The following is a 22,638-nucleotide window of genomic DNA, read 5'->3' as shown; positions in this document are numbered from 1 at the left end:
ACCATTTTTTTTTTTTTTACTGCATGTGAGAAAGAGAAGAGAAACTTAAAATTTAAGAACCTTTTAACCATTTTTTTTTTTTTTACTGCATGTGAGAAAGAGAAGAGAAACTTAAAATTTTATTTAGGAGGAAGTGAATCACGGGATGAGAGGTAAGAAAAGATTAGTTTATTTAGGAGAAAGTTATTTAAGATGTAAGGAAGATTTATGAGAACTAAAAAATTTATATTCAAATTTTATCTCTATTTTATTATATTAATTTAAAAAATTATTATTTTATATATTCTATATGTTATAATGGAAAATACTCATATCGTCCAACGTTTGCAGTCCATCAATGTTGACTTTGATGTTGATGTCAATGCCGATATTGAATTTGATTTCGACTTTGATACAAACACCGACACCGATATCGATAGTGACTTTAACAAATGACTTATAATTACTTAAATATATATATCTTGATCAATAATATTTACTAGATATACTAGGTTTTTTAACACGTAAATCTTTCTTATATATTTAATGTTCAGTATCTTTACTTTTGCCCTAAATATGAAAACAGATATTACATCAATGAATCTTTCTTCCGTTAAGGACTCGCCACATCTAAACAGATGGTTAGGTATTCGGTCCTTTTTAACCCGGTCCACAAAATTATTTAGTAAAATTCGCAGTTAACCTTTAAATTTACTGTTATACGATCGGTGAGACGCTAGGTGGGCCCTGCTTGTAATTGTGATAAATCAATGGAGCCGTCGGTGACTTTTCTTCTAACAGAAGAGGCGATGGTAGACCGTTGCGGAGGCGAGATGCCAGAGGCGATGCTGCTTTCTCACCTCCATCGCCGCCTCCTGTTCCTCCTTCCCTCCCTCCTCATAATCCCTCAAGTCGCACCGGCGATCGTAGAAGAACTTGCTTTCCATGGTAATTGCCCCTAACCCTGCTTAAATCCCTTGTGAACCCTCATTCCGAGTTAGTTATCTCATCTTGATTTGGAATTGAGGGGTCTTGTCGTTGCAGATGAAATCTTTCTGTTTCCTTATTTCCTATGCTCGTCTGATTATTAATTTTGTCTACCATTGGGTGTGTGTACTTGCCAGGTTTCTTGCATTTGTAAACTAACGTGTTTTGTTCTAGTCTCCATTGGTTACATGATAGGAATCCGTGGGCATATCACGTGAAAAAAAAAATCGAAAGAGAAAAATCTAAGGGATAGGATGATCACTTCAAGGGGATCGGCCTCCAATAATCAAATGAAATTGATTAACTAAAAAGGAAATTACTCGTCCTCTAAAATTACATAACGTCTCCTTAAATAGAGACCTAAACTACCTTTTCAAAAGTAAAGGCCTAAAATAAAAATAAAATAAAAATACATTTTCAAGAGAAAATGTCTTATTAAAACTTATCTTAGAAAAGGAAAAGGTCTAAAACTTATTTTAAAAAAGGAAATACAGTTAAAGGATTTATTTGAATAGATCAATTAAAGGATCCTATCATTCCACCGCCCTTCAAAACAACCTTGCCCTCAAGGTTGTTTATCAATAAACTCTGAAAATTTTTCTTGAATGGTATCATATAATTCCCATGTTGTATCATCGATAGATAAATTGTCCCACTGAATTAATAACTCAACTGTCGCTTGATTGTTCTTCTTCACAAGTCTCCTTTCTAAAATAGCATAAGGTTGAAATTTAACTTCACCATCTAAATTCACTTCAGGAAGGTGTTGTTGAGGAATAAATTTGTCGCCTAATTTCTTCTTTAAATAAGACACATGAAATACATGGTGTTTTTTAGAATCTTGTGGAATCTCCAAGCGATAAGCAATAGGTCTAATACGCTCTATCACTTTATAAGAGCCATAAAATTTCGGTGACAACTTCATAGTGGTTGAAGGACGAATTGAAACTTGTTTGTATGGTTGAAGTCTTAGAAAAACCCAATCTCCTATTGCAAATTCTCTTTCTAAACGATACTTTTCGGCCAGTTGCTTCATTCTTGCTTGTGCATTGCATAAGTTGTTTTTCAAAAGTTGCAATATTTGGTCCCTTGTTCGTAGGTTTTGGTCGACTTGATGCACATTTGTTAATCCACGTGTGTATGAGCTAACTGAGGGTGGTACACATCCATAAATGGCCTCAAATGGGGTAATCTTAGTAGTTGAGTGGTAGGTCATATTGTACCACTATTCTGCCCATGGAAGCCAACGAACCCACTCCTTGGGTATATCACCAGTTAAGCAACGTAAATAATTCTCTAAACATCGATTAACCACCTCGGTTTATCCATTAGACCGTGGGTGGTAGGATGTGCTAAAATTAGGTTTAGTGTCTTGCAATTGGAGTAATTCTCTCCAAAATTTACTTGTGAATATCGGATCTCTATCAGTGACAATAGATCTTGATAGACCATGTAGTTTGATTATATGGTCAACAAATGCTTGAGCAACACAGACAACTGTATAAGGATGCGATAATGAACAAAAATGGACATATTTTGTGAGATGATCAACGACCACCATGATAGTAGTTTGTCCTTGTGAAGTGGGTAACCCATCTACGAAATCCATGGAAATATCGGTCCATATTTGTTCAAGTATGGGAAGGGTTTGAAGAAGACTTGGTCTTGCTACATTTTCTCCTTTGTTTCTTTGACATACATCACATTTAGCAACAAAGTTTTTGGTGTCTTTCTTCATTCCCTTCCAATAGAAAGCTCTTGAAATCCGTTTATACGTGCGTAGGAAGCCAGAATGCTCTACAATTGGTGAACAATGAAATTCCTCCAGTATTACTTCTTTTTCAATTGAGTTTGTTGGAAGGAAGATTCTATTTTTATATCGTAAAATTTCTCCATCCCAAGAATGGTGGGGTTCTGGCGATGAATTTTGTAATATGTTTTGGATGAGAGCCCGTGCCATTGAATTTTCCTTTTGCTCTCTTTTTATGTTGTCCAAGTTTTTGCAAGTTACTAAAGATATAGCAGCAAACTCTATTTGGTTAGGAAGGCGAGATAAAGCATCAGCTACTGTATTTTCCGTTCCCTTCTAGTAAACGATTTCATAATCATATCCTAAGAGTCTCTTGATCCATTTTTGTTGATCCATATTTGAGATACGTTGATCCAAGATGAACTTAAGACTCTTATGGTCAGTTCGTATTTGAAAGCATCGGGCAAGAAGATAGGGTAACGACATGTATGATAGCCAACATTTCCTTGTCATAAATTGACATTTGTTGATGTAGAGGAGATAGTGCTTTGCTAGTAAAAACTAATGATTGTCTTTCTTGCATAAGTACTGCACCGATTCCAACTCCAGATGCATCGGCTTCAATGACAAATTACTTATTGAAATTAGGTAGTGCAAGAACTGGTGTTGTCATCATAGTCTCCTTTAAATTCTGAAATGTCTTTTCTACTTTAGGGCACCATCTAAATGCATCTTTCTTTAACAAAGCTGTTAGTGGAGCACTAATCATTCCATAATTTTTTACAAATTTACGATAATAACATGTGAGACTCAAAAAACCACGTAATGCCTTGATATTCTTTGGGGTGGGTCACTCCTTCATAACTAGCACCTTTGAGGGATCAGTAGCTACTCCTTTTTGACTTACAATATGACCAAGGTATTCCACCTTAGTTGTCCTAAAGCTGTACTTAGATCTTTACACAAAAAAAGAATACTCATGCAAAAGAGTGAGTACTTTATAAAGGTGATGCAAATGATCTTTAAATGATGAACTATAAACAAGGATGTCATCAAAGAAAATCAAAACAGACTTACGGAAGTAAGGCCTGAAGATATCGTTCATCAAACTTTGGAATGTAGAAGGTGCATTAGTTAAACCGAAAGGCATGACTAAAAATTCATAATGACCATCATGAGTCCGAAAGACTGTTTTTGGAATATCTGGCTGATAGATCCTTATCTGATGAAAGCCTGACCGAAGATCCAACTTTGAGAAGAATGAGGAACCTCTTAATTCATCAATGATGGGGATGGGGTACTTGTCTTTCACTATAATTTTATTGAGTGCCCGGTAATCTACACACATTCATCAACTTCCATCTTTCTTTCGCACAAGCAGTATTGAAGATGAATATGGGCTTACACTTGGGTGAACGATACTAGCTTGAAGCATCTCTTGTACAATCTTCTCAATTACCTCCTTCTGTATGTAAGGGTAGCGATAAGGCCTAACATTTACTGGTGCACTCCCTGGTATTAGAGGTAGACGATGATCATGTGAACGTGATGGAGAAAGTCCCTTTGGCTCAATATCATAGAAAATTTTGAAAGAAGTGCCTCTAATTCTTGAGGGGTATGTGATGTGCCTTTAGGATCCTTTTTGATGGAGAGTTGCATGAGAAAAATAGAGCAATCTTTCATTAATAACCGCTCTACCTGACAACTGCTGATTGATATGATAGTATCTTATCTCTTGCCTCTGATGCAAACTTCTTTTCCTTGATCTTGGAATCGCATTGTTAGTTGAGAGAAATTCCATATTATGTCACCTAATGTTCTCAACCATTGTGCTCCAAGTACAACATCACATCCATCTAGGGGTAGAAGAAAGAGATCTGTGATTAATTCATAATTTGGTAAGAAAATTTTAATACCATCACACTTTCCTGGACTTGTAAGTGATCTTCCATCCGCCATCTTAACATCAAATGTAGATGCTTGCTCTATCTTTTGTTTAAGCCTTCTTGCCAAGGTTGAGTCTAAAAAATTATTGGTGCTTCCTGAATCTATAAGTATCATTACTGGTTGTTTTTTAATGAATCCTTTTGCCTTCATCGTTTGCGGAGTTTGTAGTCCTTCTAAGGCATGAACTGATATTGCCATAGAGTCATCTTGTATTTCATTGATATTATCTTGTGTTTCACCTTCATCGAAATCATTTTCTTCCTCAGAGTTCTCTATTGGTTCAATCATCAGTATCCTCTTTTGCTTGCATTGATGACCACAGTGCCACTTTTCATCGCAATGTCAGCATAATCCCTTTGTCATTCTTTCTTTGATCTCTTCTTTTGTCAATCTACGGGGTGTTGAATAATGTGATATGTTTTCACGAATTACCTTGTTATTTCTTCTTCCTTCCTCATTGATTTTCTCTTCTTGTAGTCGTACAAAGGATAAGGCAGCCTTCATGGTGCGGGGTTGATTCATTTTTACTTCTCGTCGTATATCAAGGTGAAGTCCTTCAATAAAAGTGCCCAGTAATTGCTTTTCTGATCAATTACGAATTCGATTAAAGAGTCGCTCGAATCGTCCTTGGTACGTTTTAGTCTGTCGAATTTTGGCTAATTCTCCATCAACATTCTGATAACCGAAGGGACCAAATCGATTGATGAGTTCTTCTTTGAATTCCTCCTATTTTGGAGGCCCATGGCATGCTTCAAGCAAGTCATACCATTGGATGGCATCGCCTTCGAGGATTATAGATGCTAGCTCTACCTTTGCATTGTCCGATGTGTTGTGGAAGCAAAAATATTTTTCAGCCCTTGAAATCCATCCAATCGGATCGTTGTTCTCCCAGCAAGAAAATTCCACCTTCATACGTGGAAGGTTGTGCTCTCGATCTTCATTTGAGTTCGCTCTATGGTCATATTATTGTTGTCGAGACTGCTGATTTATTCCCCTTTTGATTAGTATGCTTGAGTTGGAATCTGCTTCTAAACAATCCTTCAATTCTTGTACTATTGTGACCAATGATGCCACAGTTTTTTCGAGTTTATCCATCCTTGTCTCATGCTTAGCTTCAAATTCCAGAGCCCATTTGGCGTCAGGATGAGATCCTCCGGTCGTCATGTCAGAGTGGATTTTGTTGGATCGAGACGCGCTAGAGGGGGGGGTGAATAACGCTCACGGCTATTTCGTTCGATTCGTAAAACTATCGGAGTTAAAACACGCAGCGGACTAAAAAACAGACACAGGAGAATTTACTTCGTTCGGAGCCTAGATCGACTCCTACTCGAAAACCCGCGATCCTTGTTCGCTTTCCGTGGGCAACAACTATATTTCGGAAATGTGTTACAAACTAATTACAATAAAAGCTGTTAAATTTACCAACAACAAGAGAAATAGTAGATGCAGAGCTCCGGGTTGTCGGTGTCAAGTCACAGCACTTCGGGATCGTCTCGTAGGCAGCTTGTATCAGAAGGATTGCTTGGAATCAGATATTCTGAGCTGCTGGTCGAAATCCTCTTATAAAGGGTGTTCAAGGCGCCTTGAAAGTCATTCAAGGCGACTCCATGCTGGCCGAGTCACACGCTGCGATAAGGGCTGAACTGGTCGAACCTTATCAGGCTCAAGGCGCCTTCATGCTTCCTCAAGGCACCTTCATCCTCCAGTCCAAGGCGCCTTGAGCCTCCTTCAAGGCGCCTCCAAGCCTGCTTCGCAGCCAGCTCATCTTTTACACCCGAGACGCCTCCAAGCTCCATAGAGGCGCCTCGGACACTGTTCATCCGAGGTAAACTTGTGCTCCTTTGCACCTGCAAAAGTGTTAGTCCCAAACACATACCCTGCAACACAAAGTTAGCACAAAACAACGGTAAATATGATAACATTATATAATGACAGTCTCCGGACTGTCCGAGTCTGACTTCGGATTTCCAACCGGAAACCCTAGGTCGACCCGACGCCTACTGTTCCCTCTACGGGGAACGCGTCATCACCTACTCCACTCAGGAGATTTACCTGTTGCCAGTGCGATCCTCCAGATCGACTGGACTTTTGCTCGGTGCTCGATGCTCGATGCTTCCGGACTTTCTGCTGGACTTCCGCTTCCCGGCTGGTCCAGTCTTTCACCTGGTTCGCGACACCAGGACTTTCCACCTAGGGTTACCCCCTAGGACTTTTGCCTGAAGCACTCGACCCACCAAGACTTTCCGCATAGAGTTACCACCCCCTATGACCTAGGGTTACCACCCCTAAGGTTTTTACCTTGCCTAACCACAGTTAGGGCTTTTGCCTAAGTACACTTAGGACTTTCCTGCAATCTCATTCAAACCGTTAGATCACCACACATCTTAACTTTGAATCCTTTGCCATTATCAAAACTTAGGTTCGATCGTCGGATGCTTCCCGCACCAACAATCTCCCCCTTTTTGATTATGGTAACCCAAATTCAAAGTTAAGTAAAACAAAGGCATAAGTATTTAAAGTGAGCAAGCTTAAGTATATAAATTCAAATAAAAGCATAACTTAAGCTAACACTTAAACTTTTGTGAAGCTCCCCCTTAATTCAGGGTTTCCTTTTTGAATTTTTACTTTTGAATTTCTTACTCTCCCCCTTTGTCATTTATCAAAAAAATAAGCCAGTTTTAAGCAATTTTTAATTTTTCTTATTGAAAGACAGATTATGCTTGAAAGACTGGATAAAAGCTAAATTGACTTTTGAAAAGAATTTTCACCTAAGTTTTAAAAGGCTAATATATAGTAGACTCTGAAGGACGATTTTAGCCACTTTTGAAACTTAGTTGTTTTTGAAATATACTTAGCTAAATTTTGAAAATCTTAAAGAAAATTGAAGTCTCTTTTTACTTAGCAAAAGAAATATTTTGAAAGTAGTGATTTTTAATACTTTTAGGTAAGTAAAAGTAGCTTAGTAAGAATTTATAAAAACTAAGTTTGAAAAAGTTGGAAGGTTTCTATATGAACTACTTAGCTTAGTCTTTTGCAAACATTGAATTTTGAAAATAGAGCTTAAGTTAAAAAGACACTTAGCTTAATTTGAATAAAATAATACTTATTGTTGAAAACATAGGAGTAAGAACTTTTTAATTTTTAGAAAGAAAAGGGAGAAACTAAATATTTAGTTTAGTTAATCAAATTGGTTGGTCCTTAAGTCCAAGCATGAGTCAAAATTTGTTTTGATCAGGTATCAGAGCCCTAAACTACAAGCATGCTTAATCTTAATATTTCCTTCACCAACTGTCTAACCTTTAGTTACTTGTTGATTGCCTAGAGGGCAGCAGCTTTCACTTGGTTAGTCGAGTTAAGTCCTTTAGTCCAGTTAGATTTGACTAGAGCTGGAAGACTTGACTTGATTACTGTTAATAAAGTATTTAACGCCCAGACTCATATTGATGCACAGAACTAAGCATTCTTGAGTCCAGGCTGTACCCTATGCATCTCACACCATTCTATATTTTTTTCAAACACAAGCAAGGTATACCTAGGTGTTTGTGAGATGCTCTGGCTTAAATCTAGGGGAACAGGATTTCTAGGGTAGAGCCTAAGCTAAGTCCAATTTTTTGAAAATTCTAAGAAAATGGGATTTTAAAATCATTATTTTTCCTAGAATTTTTAAAATAAATTTTTGAAAAGAACAGGATAATTAAGTAAGACAATAAGTTTGAAAATCAACATCTATTCTATCCAGCACATTCCTATTTGTCTTCTAAGTGTACTGAACTCAAGTTCAGGTAAGAGTTTTGTGAAAATGTCAGCTAGGTTTGATTTGGACTCAACATAGTTGAGTGCAAGTTCACCTTTAGCGACGTGATCCCTTACAAAGTGGTGCTTTACCTCTATGTGTTTAGTCCTAGAGTGGTGAATTGGATTTTTAGTTAGATTAATTGAGCTTATATTATCAATTAAGATTTTTATATTTTTGTATTCTAATTGATAGTCTTTTAAGGTATGCATCATCCACAAAAGTTGAGAGACACACTCTCCTAGGGCTATGTATTCAGCTTCAGTGGTTGACAGAGCAACACAATGTTGCTTTCTGCTTGACCAACTTACTAGGCACTGACCTAAGATTTGACAACTACCACTTGTACTTTTTCTGTCTAATTTGCACCCGGCATAGTCTGAGTCAGAATAGCTAAACAGGTCAAAAGTGCTAGTTCTAGGGTATCAAAGTCCTATATTGAGGGTGCCTTTTATATATCTAGGTATTCTTTTAACATATGTTAAATGTAATTCTTTTGCACAAGACTGGTATCTTGCGCACATACCAACTGCAAAAATTATATCTGGTCGACTTGCAGTTAGGTAGAGTAGGCTTCCTATTATACTTCTATAGTACTTTGGGTCTACTGATTTTCCTTCTGGGTCCGAGTCAATGTTGATGTTAGTGGCCATTGGGGTATTTATGATTTTAGAATGTTCCATGCCAAATTTTTTAATTAGTTCTTTAGCATATTTAGTTTGGTAAATGTAGATTCCATCTTTTGTTTGTTTAATTTGTAAACCTAAGAAGAAATTTAGTTCTCCAACCATACTCATTTCAAACTCATTTTCCATTAATTTAACAAATTCTTTTAGAAATTTAGAATTGGTTGAGCCGAAAATTATATCATCAACATAGATTTGGGCTATGAAGATGTCTTTTTCAATCGTTTTTACAAATAGGGTTGGATCTATGTGACATTGGTTAAAACCTTTGGATGTTAAGTAATTGGATAATCGTTCATACCATGCTCTAGGAGCTTGTTTAAGTCCATATAAGACCTTTTTCAATTTAAATACATGATTAGGGTAGTCTAAGTCCTCAAATCCTGGGGGTTGGTTTACATAGACCTCTTCTTTAATTAACCCATTTAGGAACGCGGATTTTACATTCATTTGGTACAACTTAAACCCTTTATGTGCTGCATAGGCTAGCAGCATCCTAATGGATTCGAGTCTAGCTACTGGTGCATAGGTTTCGTCATAATCTAAACCTTCAACCTGAGTGAATCCTTTGGCTACTAGTCTGGCCTTGTTTCTGACTATTTCACCTGATCATCCAATTTGTTCCTAAATACCCATTTGGTGTCAATTATGGACTTATCTATGGGTTTAGGTACAAGTTCCCAGACTTGGTTTCTTTCAAATTGTGCTAGCTCTTCCTGCATAGCAATGATCCAGTCTGGGTCGGGTAGGGCTTCTTCTATAGTCTTAGGCTCAATCTTTGAAATAAGGGCAATCTGACTCAGGTTCCTATACGAGGATCTGGTTCTGACTCCTAGGTTTGGATCACCCAAAATTTGGTCAGGTGGGTGAGAAGTCCTTAGTCTAGTTGGTCTTATGTTTGGGTTAGAAATTGGTTCCTCTGGTTTACTAGTGTTAGGTTGAATTTCATCATCTTCATCAGTTTTTGGATTAATGTCAATATTTTCATCTATATTTGGTAGATTATTTTCTTCATCAAATATTACATTAGTTGTTTCTTCAACTTTTAGGGTATTTTGATTATAGACTCTATATGCCCTACTTGTTGTAGAGTACCATAAAAAGATTCCTTGGTTTGATTTGGGTGTAAATTTTCCTAAGTAATCTTTAGTGTTTAAAATGTGAACTTTACACCCGAAAACTTTTAAATAGTTTAAGTTAGGAATTTTATTATAATATATTTCATAAGAGGTTTTATTGTGAAGTTTGTTAATTAGAATTCGGTTTTGGATATAGTTTGCAGTATTAATTGCTTCGGCCCAAAATTGATGATTTAAATTATATTCATTTAACATAGTCCTAGCGGCTTCTTGTAGGGTTCGGTTTTTACGTTCTACTAGGCCGTTTTGTTGGGGGGTCCTAGGGCAAGAATATTCATGTTTATACCCATTGATTCTACAGAATTGGGTAAACCTATGATTTTCAAATTCCCCCCGTGATCACTTCTTATTCTTTTAATTTTAGTATCTTTTCATTTTCTATTAAATTGCAAAAATTACTAAATACTTCAAAGGTTTCATCTTTCGTTTTTAGAAATTTTACCCAAGTGAACCTAGAATAGTCATCAATTATAACTAAGCAATACTGGTTCTTGCTTAGTGACTTGGCTCCATGTGAATCAAATAGGTCTAGATGTAGGAGCTCAAGTAAGGAGTTGGTTCTATCTAGATAAGTTGACTTGTGGGTTGACTTAGTTTGTTTTCCTTGTTGACAAGCATTACAGATTGAGTTTTCAATAAATTTTAGTTTGGGTAAACCTCTAACTAGACCATTTTGACTCATTTTTGAAATGAGTCTAGTGTGAGTGTGACCCAATCTTCTGTGTCACAGATCAGTTTCCTCTTGTTTGTTAGAAAACACTTTGTAGAGGATGTGGGTAGGTCAATTGTGTAGATGTTATTTTTCCTAAGCCCCTTAAGAGTGATTTCAGGGTTTTCAATATTTTTAACTACACACCTAGATTTGTCAAAGGTAACTAAGTATCCACTATCACACAATTGACTTATACTTAGAAGATTAAAATTGAAATTTTCAACTAGTAGAACTTTTCGAATAATAAAATCGGAACTAAGTTCGATATTACCTTTTCCGATTACCTTAAGTTTACCGTTGTTGCCGAATGTAACTGATCCTAGGTTCTTTAGTTTGAGTTTAGTAAACTTCAATCTATCTTCAGTCATATGTCTGGAGCATCCACTATCCAATATCCATTGATCCAATTCCTACACATAAAGTAGTTAAATTATTTTTTTTTTTTAAATAGATTGATAGATAGCTCAATTGAGAAAGGCTCCCTAGTTTTCCACCTCACCCAATCTAAATTGACAATCAGTTAATCCTGGGTGATTGTGAGATGGTTGAATTTTAGGTTAATTCATCTTGAAAGTAATTTTAAGTTAATTAAGTTTAAAAAGAATTTTAAGTTAATTTAAAAATAATTTAAATTTAATTAATTTTGAAAAATAATTTTAAAGACTTTTTCAGATTAAGTTTTTAAAAGATTTTTCGAATGATTTTGAAATTAAGTTTTAATAGAAATTAAGTTTTAAAAGATTTTTAAAATAAATTTGAAAGTAATTTTGAAATTAAGTTTTTAAAAGTTTTTTTTTAAAATCATTTTGAAAGTAATTTTGAAATTAAGTTTTTAAAATATTTTTTAAAATCATTTTGAAAGTAATTTTGAAATTAAGTTTTTTAAAAGATTTTTAAAATGATTTTTAAATGATTTTTCAAATTTTGAAATTAAGTTTTATTTGAAAAAATAATATTAATTATGAATCTAATTTTTGAATTTGAATTTTAAATTCCTTAGTCATATCACCCGATCTAAATTTTCAATCAGGGAATCCTATAATTTTTGTGAGATGAATTGAGGTTCAATTTAAGGGTTTAGTTTAACTTTGTGTTAGATTCAGGTTTAGCTTTGGGTTCAACAAGTAGGCATTCTTTGGATAAACTTCTGGGCAATGGTGAGTCACAAGGAACTCATTAAAGTAACCATGCCTTCGAGGTTTTCCAAATAGTCCTACCCATTGAACTTAATACTAAACCTTGGTCTAACTAGTTAGGATCCATTTAAGGTAAGCTTCAGTCAGTTCCACTTGGCCAAATGCACCAGGCCGAAGCCATATCTTCCTAGACATGCGATGCCCAAGCTTCCCTAACATACTATCATCCAAAAACTTCACCAGTACCGTGGGTCAAGTTAAACCTAGCCCATTTTATCTAACCTTAATTATCCTGTCGGGTAGTCTATTCTTGTTTACCCATTTCGGGTAGATTAAGTTCGGTTACCGAGTCGGGTAGTTTAGTTGCGGGTGCCAGCTATTCTGGATCCTCCTTCTATTTTTAATTGATTTTAGAATTTTAAATTTAATTTCGAATTTTTTAATTGAATTTTGAATTTTAATTTAATTTCGAATTTTGAATTTTGAGTTTAATTTCGAATTTTAAATTTAATTTCGAATTTTTTAATTGAATTTTGAATTTTAATTTAATTTCGAATTTTGAATTTTGAGTTTTAATTTTGAATTTTTAATTTATTTTCGAATTTTGAATTTCGAATTTTAAAATTTAATTTTAATTTTTAATTTTTTAAAATTTATTTTCGAATTCTTAATTTAATTTCGAATTTTTAAATTATTTTGAATTTTTAATTAAATTTTGAATTTTAAATTTTAAAATTATGTTCGTTTTATTAATATTGTTTTCCTTTTTGCTCCCCTGGATCATAGTCTCGATATGGTCTATCGAGGTAGTGTATTTGATCCTTCGGGATCCAATATTGACCAAGTCCAAGTTGATTAATCAATTTGGACTTGGGGACCCATGCTTGGACTGTTTTTCTATTTGTTCTTTCTACAAGAGATAAGTATGATTTGTATTTCTTTTTTGGTTTAAATCCTAGACCAGTTCTATTGTAAACGGCTCTTTGTGTCCCAAAAATTAGGTCAAGATTCTTGGAACCTAAAGGAAATTGTTCTAGTGTTTTCTCTAGATCCTTGACTTGAGTTTTCAGGCTGGAATTCTCTTCCTCAAGTTTTTGGACTTGAGTTGAGTTTCCAGCCTGAACTAGTTCAGTCAGAGATTTGGAGTTAGTCGCTTCTTTAAGGACTTCTACTTCCTTTAGAAGGGACTTAACTCTAAGGTTCGACTTAGCTAATTTTCGCAATAAGTAATTAACTAGATTATTAAGGCGAGGGATACTTACAGAGGGATTAGGCCCTTCGGAAACGGATACGGATCCGTGGCTTCGCTCGGACTCAGCCTCCGACTCGGTCTCGCTCTCGGATTCGTCGATCTGGTCCCGAGCCATCAGTGCGAGTAAACTCGTCTGATCGAGTTCATCGTCGGTATCTTCTTCTGAGGATTCGTCCCACGTCGCCTTTAGGGTCTTCTTCTTTCTTTGCTTCTTCGCATCCTTTTGATTATGGCAGTTGGCCTTGATGTGCCCCTTCTGGTTGCACCCGTAGCAGATCACTTCGAACTTTACCTTAGAACTTGGTTGGGCCTCCTTGGATTGGACTGTCTTCTTTAGGTCCTTCTTGTTGAAGCCTTTCTTCTTCTTGTAGAGTCTCTTCACAAGGTTCATGAGCTCCGTTGTTAGTTCTTCATCTTCATCATCTGAGTCGGGTTCTTCTTCTGACTCTGGTTCAGTTCTTCGTCGTGATCTCGGTTCGTGCGTTCGACTGGTACCTGCAACCAAAGCAACCCCCTTCTCGGTTGGCTGTGCATTAGTCTGCTCATGTAATTCAAACTCACAGAATAATTCATCTAACTTTATTGAAGATAAATCCTTGGAGACTTTGTAAGCATCTACCATTGATGCTCACAATGTGCTCCTCGGAAACGAATTTAGTGCGTACCTTATGACGTCCCGATTCTCTACCTTTTGCCCTATTCCGTGGAGAGAGTTGAGGATGTCTTGAATTCTTGCGTGTAGAGAACTTGCCATCTCACCTTCCTGCATTTTCAGATTATATAGTTTATTAAGTAAAAGATCTCTTTTACTTACCTTGGTGTCGGAGGTGCCCTCGTGGAGTTCTATCAGTTTCTCCCACAGCTCCTTTGCGGTTGAAAATGGACCGACTCTGTTGAGCTCCTCCTTGGTAAGGCCACACTGGAGGGTGCAGGTAGCTTTGGCGTCGGCTTCCACCTTCTTGATTAGGGATGGCTCCCAGTTCTCGCAGGGTGTAGGCTTGCCGTCTTTATCCGTTGGCAGATCTAAACCAGTCTTGATTATCATCCAGGTTTCGAATTGGATTTTCAGGTAGGTTTCCATTCGTCCCTTCCAGTACCCGAAATTTTCTCCGGAGAAGAGGGGGGGGGACGAACGATGCTGAAACCCTCTTGTTGGGCTATTGAGAGAATATGCAAAAGAAATAAAAAATATGTCCCAAGACTAAGTCTTGGATTAGTAGTGCGGGAGTAAAGAATTGAAAAAGAACTAACTCGAGTGGTGTTGCACTAACCTCGAGCGAGATCGATACGAACGAAAAAAAAACTGGAATATAGTAATAATACTAATTTCAGTTGACTCCGAAAAATTTAAAACACCGCGAAAAAATTGCGTGATTGGTGGTTGCACCAAATCAACGCGACCCCACTCTGATACCAATTGTTGGATCGAGACGCGCTAGAGGGGGGGGTGAATAGCGCTCGCGGCTATTTCGTTCGATTCGTAAAACTATCGGAGTTAAAACACGCAGCGGAATAAAGAAACAAACACAGAGACACAGGAGAATTTACTTCGTTCGGAGCCTAGATCGACTCCTACTCGAAGGCCCGCGATCCTTGATCGCTTTCCATGGGCAACAACTATATTTCGGAAATGTGTTACAAACTAATTACAATAAAAGTTGTTAAATTTACCAACAACAAGAGAAATAGTAGATGCAGAGCTCCGGGTTGTCGGTGTCAAGTCGCAGCACTTCGGGATCGTCTCGTAGGCAGCTTGTATCAGAAGGATTGCTTGGAATCAGATATTCTGAGCTGCTGGTCGAAACCCTCTTATAAAGGGTGTTCAAGGCGCCTTGAAAGTCATCCAAAGCGCCTCCATGCTGGCCGAGTCACACGCTGCGATAAGGGCTGAACTGGTCGAACCTTATCAGGCTCAAGGTGCCTTCATGCTTCCTCAAGGCGCCTTCATCCTCCAGTCCAAGGCGCCTCCAAGCCTGCTTCGCAGCCAGCTCATCTTTTACACCCGAGGCGCCTCCAAGCTCCATGGAGGCGCCTCGGACACTGTTCATCCGAGGTAAACTTGTGCTCCTTTGCACCTGCAAAAGTGTTAGTCCTAAACACATACCCTGCAACACAAAGTTAGCACAAAACAACAGTAAATATGATAACATAATATAATGACAGTCTCCGGACTGTCCTGGTCTGACTTCGGATTTCCAACCGGAAACCCTAGGTCGACCCGACGCCTACTGTTCCCTCTACGGGGAACGCGTCCTCACCTACTCCACTCAGGAGATTTACCTGTTGCCAGTGCGATCCTCCAGATCGACTGGACTTTTGCTCGGTGCTCGATGCTTCCGGACTTTCTACTGGACTTCCGCTTCCCGGCTGGTCCAGTCTTTCACCTGGTTCGCGACACCAGGACTTTCCACCTAGGGTTATCCCCTTAGGACTTTTGCCTGAAGCACTCGACCCACCAAGACTTTCTGCATAGGGTTACCATCCCCTATGACCTAGGGTTACCACCCCCTAGGGTTTTTACCTTGCCTAACCACAGTTAGGGCTTTTGCCTAAATACACTTAGGACTTTCCTGCAATCTCATTCAGACCGTTAGATCACCACACATCTTAACTTTGAATCCTTTGTCATTATCAAAACTTAGGTTCGATCGCCGGATGCTTCCCGCACCAACAGATTTTCTTCTCTTGAAGTCGGGTTAAGACCATGCGCTTGTTGGTGGAGGGCTTGGGGTGTTAAAGTTGTTGCGGGATATTATAGGGCGATGATGAAGTGAACGTGCTCTGATACCAAGTTGATAGGAAGCTATACCAAGTTGATAGGAACCCGGGGGCATATCACGTGAAAAAAATCGAAAGAGAAAAATGTAAAGGGGGATAGAGTGATCACTTCGAGGGGATTGACCTTCAATAATCAAATGAAATTGATTAACTAAAAGGGAAATTACTTGTCCTCCAAAATTACATAACGTCGCTTTAAATAGAGACTTAAACTACCTTTTCAAAAGAAAAAGTCTAAAAGAAAAATAAAATAAAAATACATTTTCAAGAGAAAATATCTTATTAAAACTTATCTTAGAAAAGGAAAAGGTCTAAAACTTATTTTAGAAAAGGAAATAAAGTTAAAGGATTTATTTGAATAGATCCATTAAAGGATTCTATCATTATCTGAATAGGCTGCTGTACTTATCAATTTGTTTTTGACAACGTTCTAGTATCCATCAAGTGTGATAGGTTTTGCGAGTATTGTTTCTAAATCACTTTTGTTTCTCAGAAGGCTTCTGAAATGTTTTTTTTTTCAATTTTCTCTTTAAGTTGTTTTTTTAAAACATAAAATGTTTTTTTTGTGTTTGCATTTTATATATCTGAGGCTGGTGTTATGGTATAGAAACTGAAGTCTGGCCTAAAAGGATAACACCAAGTTCCTCTACAGCTAACTTGATTCCCTTTTATGTACTGGAAATTAAGGTTTTGGCAATAGGTAGCTAAGTTACCTGATGGTAGTTTTAAACGTTAAAATCATTATTGTTATTTTCAACTTCCTTACATAGAGCTCAATTGGTGGGTAATATTTATGTAGCCGATCCCAAAGAGTTTTGGATGAATATGACATGATAATGATGATGATTTTCAGCTCTCTATGTGGCATAATATTATCTTTGAGTTGGTTGAATGTACTGGTGAGTGGATGATGCAAGTGCTTTTTATCATAGATTTATGTATAATTTGCAGGGTGTCAGTGGACAGAATCTTGTCAAAGCAAATGGCTTGGTGGTTGTGGCGCTGGGTTTGTGGTAGCTGATCAGTCAGAGAACTGCAATGGTCTTTGTGGAGAGTCGAGTTACCCTCCATGCCTTCCCTTCTACACACACTTCCATTGTTGTAAACCCGGTATTACTATTCTCCATTTTCTTCATGCATCAATTATATCTTATATATGGTACTTATCTTATTCATGCATGAGTTACTATTATCCACTGTTCTAATGCATTGTTCAGTACGATTAATAAGAGTTTGTGTAAATTCCCATTTAAAAAGTGTTTTATCATCTTCAATGGAAGACAAAAATATGGATGTTGTGGCCTTTTGTTCTCGTTCTCTCTTCTTAAATTTTATTTTGCAAGAATGTCAAGACTAAGTACTTTGTATTACACTAAGTGAAAGGGAGCATTCATGTTAGTGTGCCTTGTTTTGGACAATGTTTGACCCCCTAGTTTACTCTAAACATCTCTGGTTTAATTATATTCTTGCTAGCAAAAATTGAGAAGTAGCACGTTTTATTAGTGAAATTACTATCATGCTTAACACTCCAAATTGATCCTTATATTTCATAAATGATTTAGATTTTAGTAAGATGGGGATAATTTCAAAGTGGATGCCTTTGTCTTTCCAGAAAAAAAATTGTCTTGCTTATGTAGCAATAGTCACTTAAGTCATGATACTCAAAGAAGCAAAGTGAAAAATTCTTTGTCTAAGATGATGTTCCTCCTATGTCGTCAAATTTATTTGTTGAGGTTGATGAGGATGTGTATTTATGTGGATAACAATTAAGTTCTATATTTTTAATGTTTAATCAACTCAAGAAAGCGTTCAACTCCAATGTTCTCAATTATTTAATGAAAGTATGGATGCAGTTGATCTAGTTGTTCAAACTTGAAAAGAGTAGGAAAGGTTCAAACTTAGAAAGATATCTTCTTTCAATAAACAGTTTGAGAAATTGATGAATTATTTTGTAGAGCCCTCCCATTTAAAGGCTCTGATTTTATGAATCTCAACAAGTTAAGATTTACTCCATCCATTGTTTTAACAAGTTAATAAGATTTTCAAGACAAATAATTTCAACAAGTTAAGCTTAATTAAATTCTATATGATTCTAGTACAATGCTTCTTATATCTCTAGTTGATCTCCGTCATGGTGTTATGTTTTCTCTAATTTTAAATCATCTCTTTGATATCTGACACACTACTGTAGGTATGTGGACATTATGTTCTTTAATGCAAATTCACCCTGTTGCATGACCTCATTGAAAAAAAATTGTCTAGTGATTTAGATGTAGATGAGATTTATAGAATTTGGTATTCTTGGTTCATATGGGACTAATATTTTTGTTGAATTTTATAAAATTTAGTGAAGTAAGCTTCCCTTCACCTATTTGCAGAGCGCCCAAGGGTAACAAACAAGTGCTCAAGATGCAACAACAAGCTAGACTTTGGTGACGAGTATGTATGTTGCACTGATTGTTCAGATCCTTATCTAATGGATAAGAGCAGCAAATTTGGTTTCTGCAAAACTGGTGCAGAGCTTGCTATCCAATTAAAACCACAAGGTAACTATATTTATGAACTTTGTAAACCTTGCTACTCAAATCTCAATGTACTGGTTTTTACAAACAGGCAAATGTAGTGAGGCTTCCCATGGGATACAAATAAGACTCTCATGGTTTACAAACTTGAGTAGATATACAAATTGGGCCTCTAATGTTGAAAAATGTTAATAACCAAATTCTTCGATTCATGAATGTCAAAAATCAAGCCTTTTCTAATAAAACACCAAGTTGTTTCGATGATCAGGTGGTTTGGTGAAACAACATGATGCAAAACTGGACAAGGTCCATTTATGGCTAAATATATATTTTTAAGTTTATAAAGGTGCAAAATTAATCAATTTCATTCCATTTAGCTATTTGGTGAAATATCCTGATGGATTGAATTTAGCAAAATTAAATTAATGTTGCCCTTTTAAAAAATATGATTACTCGATAAATTATATAGACATTTGCCTGTTTTCCCCATTTTTATGAATTATTTCAGTTTAGCAGGTTGTTTGACAAAATTATTTGATAACTGAAATTCACAAAACTATATTAATTTTGCTCATCTTTTTTTTTCAATATTTTTTTGACAAATATGCATTAAATTAAATGGGGGATATTACCATTTGTAAAAGGTTTTGAATGATTTAAATTTGACATACGATCTGAAACAATTTTTTGAATAAATTATTCTGTTTCCTGTTTCTCAAAAAAAAAGTCTCATTAAATTAAGAAGTATTGTCTATTTTAGTTTTTCTTTTAAAAACTAAAATTGTTTCATCAAATAGTTTGGCAATCAAGCCCTTTTGGTTGGTAAAATGGAAGAAACTTAATGTGGGTATTATTTGAACAGTTTGATGTGCCCATATTCCAATTTGGATATCTTCTGTTTAAACATAATATTGAGTAGAGGTCTTAGTGTCTTTTCTAAAGTTGCAACTCAATGCCTCTACAAATGTCAGAAATTTTTAAGTGGGTTGCTGGGCCATGGATGAAGTGCTCTTCTCCTTGTGATGGTGGAATTCGCTATAGAGATGTTGGCTGTTATGGAGGTATCACTGATTCATCCATCAAGCACTACCCGGTGGATGATAGTAGGTGTCCAGGCCAAGAAATGGTGAGTTAAAGAAACATTTTCTTGATGACGTTTGTGAACATGCTTAAATAATTCAGTATCAAAACTGGTAACAAATATATATTTTTATCGGTGTCAGGTTGGCGCCATGTTTTAGTTGCAGCAGTTAATAGTCAATCATTAATAGACACGTTAGATTTTACAGTTATGACTTGTATGCAATCATTTCTGGATTATGAAAACGTAATTTTTTCATGCAACTCTATGGAAAATCTTTGCAAACAAAAATCCTTGAGCTCAAGATTTGAATTCTTTTTGTTGCTCTTTTTATGGAATTAACATCGGATGCCATCTGTAGTGAAAACTTGAATTTGTTAGGCAAATCAGCATGAATTTGTTGCTCCCCCAAGTTATATACTTCATGCTACACGCTCAAGATATAGTTGACGTTGATGATGATTCACAAGATATCGATCAGATGCATTTTATCTTTCCTACCATACCTGAACATTTTAGACCTCTACAACTAAAGATTTGATACAACAATTCATAACAGAGGAATATGCAATGAGTTGTATTTGTTGTTGCATCCAGTATTTTGAAAACTCATTTCTTTTTTATTCTATCAAGCCTCTAAATAAATGCCACACCGCCACCTGCACATATAGAGCAATTTCAGAGTGAAAGGTTCTTTGTTTGGGTTTCTAATTTCTGTATTTTTTCTATTTAATTCAAAAGTGTTGAGCTTAGGTCATTCTCATCATTTCAGATGCAATAGGAAGTCTATATACCATATATTTAAATCCTGTTTTACTTACTAAGTTGAGCCTACGCTTTGGCTGTCGCCAATCATTTTGAGTGAATGATTGGAATCATTGACAATCTTAGGTTGAAACTCGCCAAGATATTAGTTTGCTGATTTTGGTTGAAAAATATGATATTCAACCAGACCTGAAATGGTTATTGCCAAGATGGTTGGCTGAGGCCAAAGTGAATTATGCATCTTGACAGCATTGTTTCTGCAGAGAAGCAGTGAAGATTAGACGGTCGGCCTGAATCACAAAGCTTTGAATGCTACTAATTCCAGATGATTTTTTTTTAACACTAGTTCTTCCACTTGATTGTTTGCAGCCTGCTAGGCAGGAGGTTTGTAATCTGCAAAGTTGTATAGATTTGAGCGCCAGTGATTCAAATGAGAAGTCAAGCGGGATGTTGGGATGGTTGGTTGCTTTTCTTGTTCTTGTTGTGCTTGTGGCCATAGGAGCGGTTGGTTTTGCTGGCTACGTTTACTACAAGAGGTAAGGATCCTATTACCATCTTTAATTTCTGATGCTTCTATTAATTGTGACGACTCTAGGCCAGCTCTAAGGACCGCAGGTCTCACTTAGTGAATCCTGTAGATTTCATTAAAGCTGTTGCAACCTCCTGTGTTTTTAGAATGAAATGCAAAACAAACCTTCCACCTAAAAAATAAATTCATTTCAATAGAAGCATGTCCGAGGATTTTGGTTTCCTACCTCTGCAGCAGTTATTTGACTTGGGAAAACATGAGAAGATCTACTTGTAGATTCTGGCTGACAAAGTTTGAGCATATCCTACTAGAATGTCTGTAGACTGCAGCTCGATTTACTTATTTCTTGCTTTTACCTACAGGAGATCCTCAGCGCCAAGTGGCTTTGTCTATATCATGCTGGAAGGATATTCTTGAACAGGACTGATCCCTGTGGCAGTATTTGTCTTGATAGGAAATTTCATCTTGTCCTAATGTAGCAAGTATCGTCGCTTGTATATCTTCTCTAATGCTTGTGATTGTGTGTTTCAGTTGTTCCAGTCCATTTATTTTGCAGATTTATCACACATTGTCGTGATTCTTCAATATGAGGTGATGGTCACTTGCACAAGATGACCGTACAGATTGTTCCAGTTATGTGCTTGTGATTCAGGCAACTAAAAACTTACATGGTATTTCCCTCACGCCTCCTACTCAAAAGCTCTTCAGTGTGTGGAACAATGTGATTATGGGTAACTAAGTTTTTTAATGCTATTTTGATTATTGGTAACTAGAGTTGTAGATGAGTTAAGAGCCTTAGCTTAATGGTGAAGTTATTACTATGATAAAGTTATTACTGTGTGACTTGAATATCACAGATTCGAATGACGGAAATAATCTCTCTTTAGAGTCGTAGATGAGTTGAGTAAATTTTATATAATTATGTCAAATTTAAAATGAATTAAATATTTAAAATAGATATTTATTATTATTATTATTATTTTATGAGTTTCAATTTGATAAAGTTTGTATTGTATTTAGTTATTTTGATGTTATTAAACTCCTAATTAAATTTATTTGATAATTTAAAATTTATTTAATTGATTAATAAATTTAATATTATAAATTTATTTGACTTTTTAATTTTAACAATTACGATTTTGAGTGGATAAAATTATATTAGTAAGTAGATGGATTTCAATTTTTATAAGGGGAAATTGTTTTAAAATCTCTATGCAAATCTAAACATTTGCATTTAATTTTGGCGTTAGAATTTTTTTTCCTTTTTATATTGGATCAAACTGATTTATTTATTTTAACATCCTAATTCATATACAATTATCAAACTTGTCCTCATATTAAATTAAAATTCTTAAATACTGTTTATTTTTCTCTTAACTGTCGACGTACTCCCTCCTCTTACTTTGAGCTTCTGCGACTCCATGCCATCAGCGGTGCAGTCCTCGATTTCCCCTCTAAACTATCGGCTACGACCTAACCTCCCCATATTTCGAGCTTAAAGCATCTCTATCGACGTTGAAGGCAGAAATCAGAAAATTGACAGAATCCTACTTTTATCTTCAACCCAAGAATCATTGATAAG

The 22,638-nt window shown here is 36.1% G+C and overlaps 1 protein-coding gene across 1 annotated transcript; it reads left to right on the top strand.

Annotated features, from left to right (window-relative positions):
* Window positions 1-750: 750 nt before the first annotated feature.
* LOC122006063 (ADAMTS-like protein 2) lies at window positions 751-21,739 on the top strand. The gene is made up of 6 exons (XM_042561391.1): window positions 751-927; window positions 17,111-17,269; window positions 18,538-18,705; window positions 19,653-19,807; window positions 20,897-21,063; window positions 21,419-21,739. Exons 1-6 carry the CDS (start codon window positions 789-791, stop codon window positions 21,471-21,473), a joined length of 843 nt encoding a protein of 280 aa, XP_042417325.1. The 5' UTR covers window positions 751-788; the 3' UTR covers window positions 21,474-21,739.
* The last annotated feature ends 899 nt before the right edge of the window (window positions 21,740-22,638 follow it).

This window comes from Zingiber officinale, chromosome 7B, assembly GCF_018446385.1.
Source record: "Zingiber officinale cultivar Zhangliang chromosome 7B, Zo_v1.1, whole genome shotgun sequence".
Classification (NCBI taxonomy): domain Eukaryota; kingdom Viridiplantae; phylum Streptophyta; class Magnoliopsida; order Zingiberales; family Zingiberaceae; genus Zingiber; species Zingiber officinale.
Note: the sequence above shows the minus strand (reverse complement) of the source record. Positions and strands in the feature narration are given on the sequence as shown.

Excerpts from the sequence above, each read along its gene's own strand:
- LOC122006063 (XM_042561391.1), top strand. The coding sequence starts at position 789 with ATGGTAGACCGTTGCGGAGGCGAGATGCCAGAGGCGATGCTGCTTTCT. Across the intron at positions 928-17,110 it reads AGAAGAACTTGCTTTCCATG|GGTGTCAGTGGACAGAATCT; the intron begins GTAATTGCCCCT and ends TATAATTTGCAG. Across the intron at positions 19,808-20,896 it reads GGTGTCCAGGCCAAGAAATG|CCTGCTAGGCAGGAGGTTTG; the intron begins GTGAGTTAAAGA and ends GATTGTTTGCAG.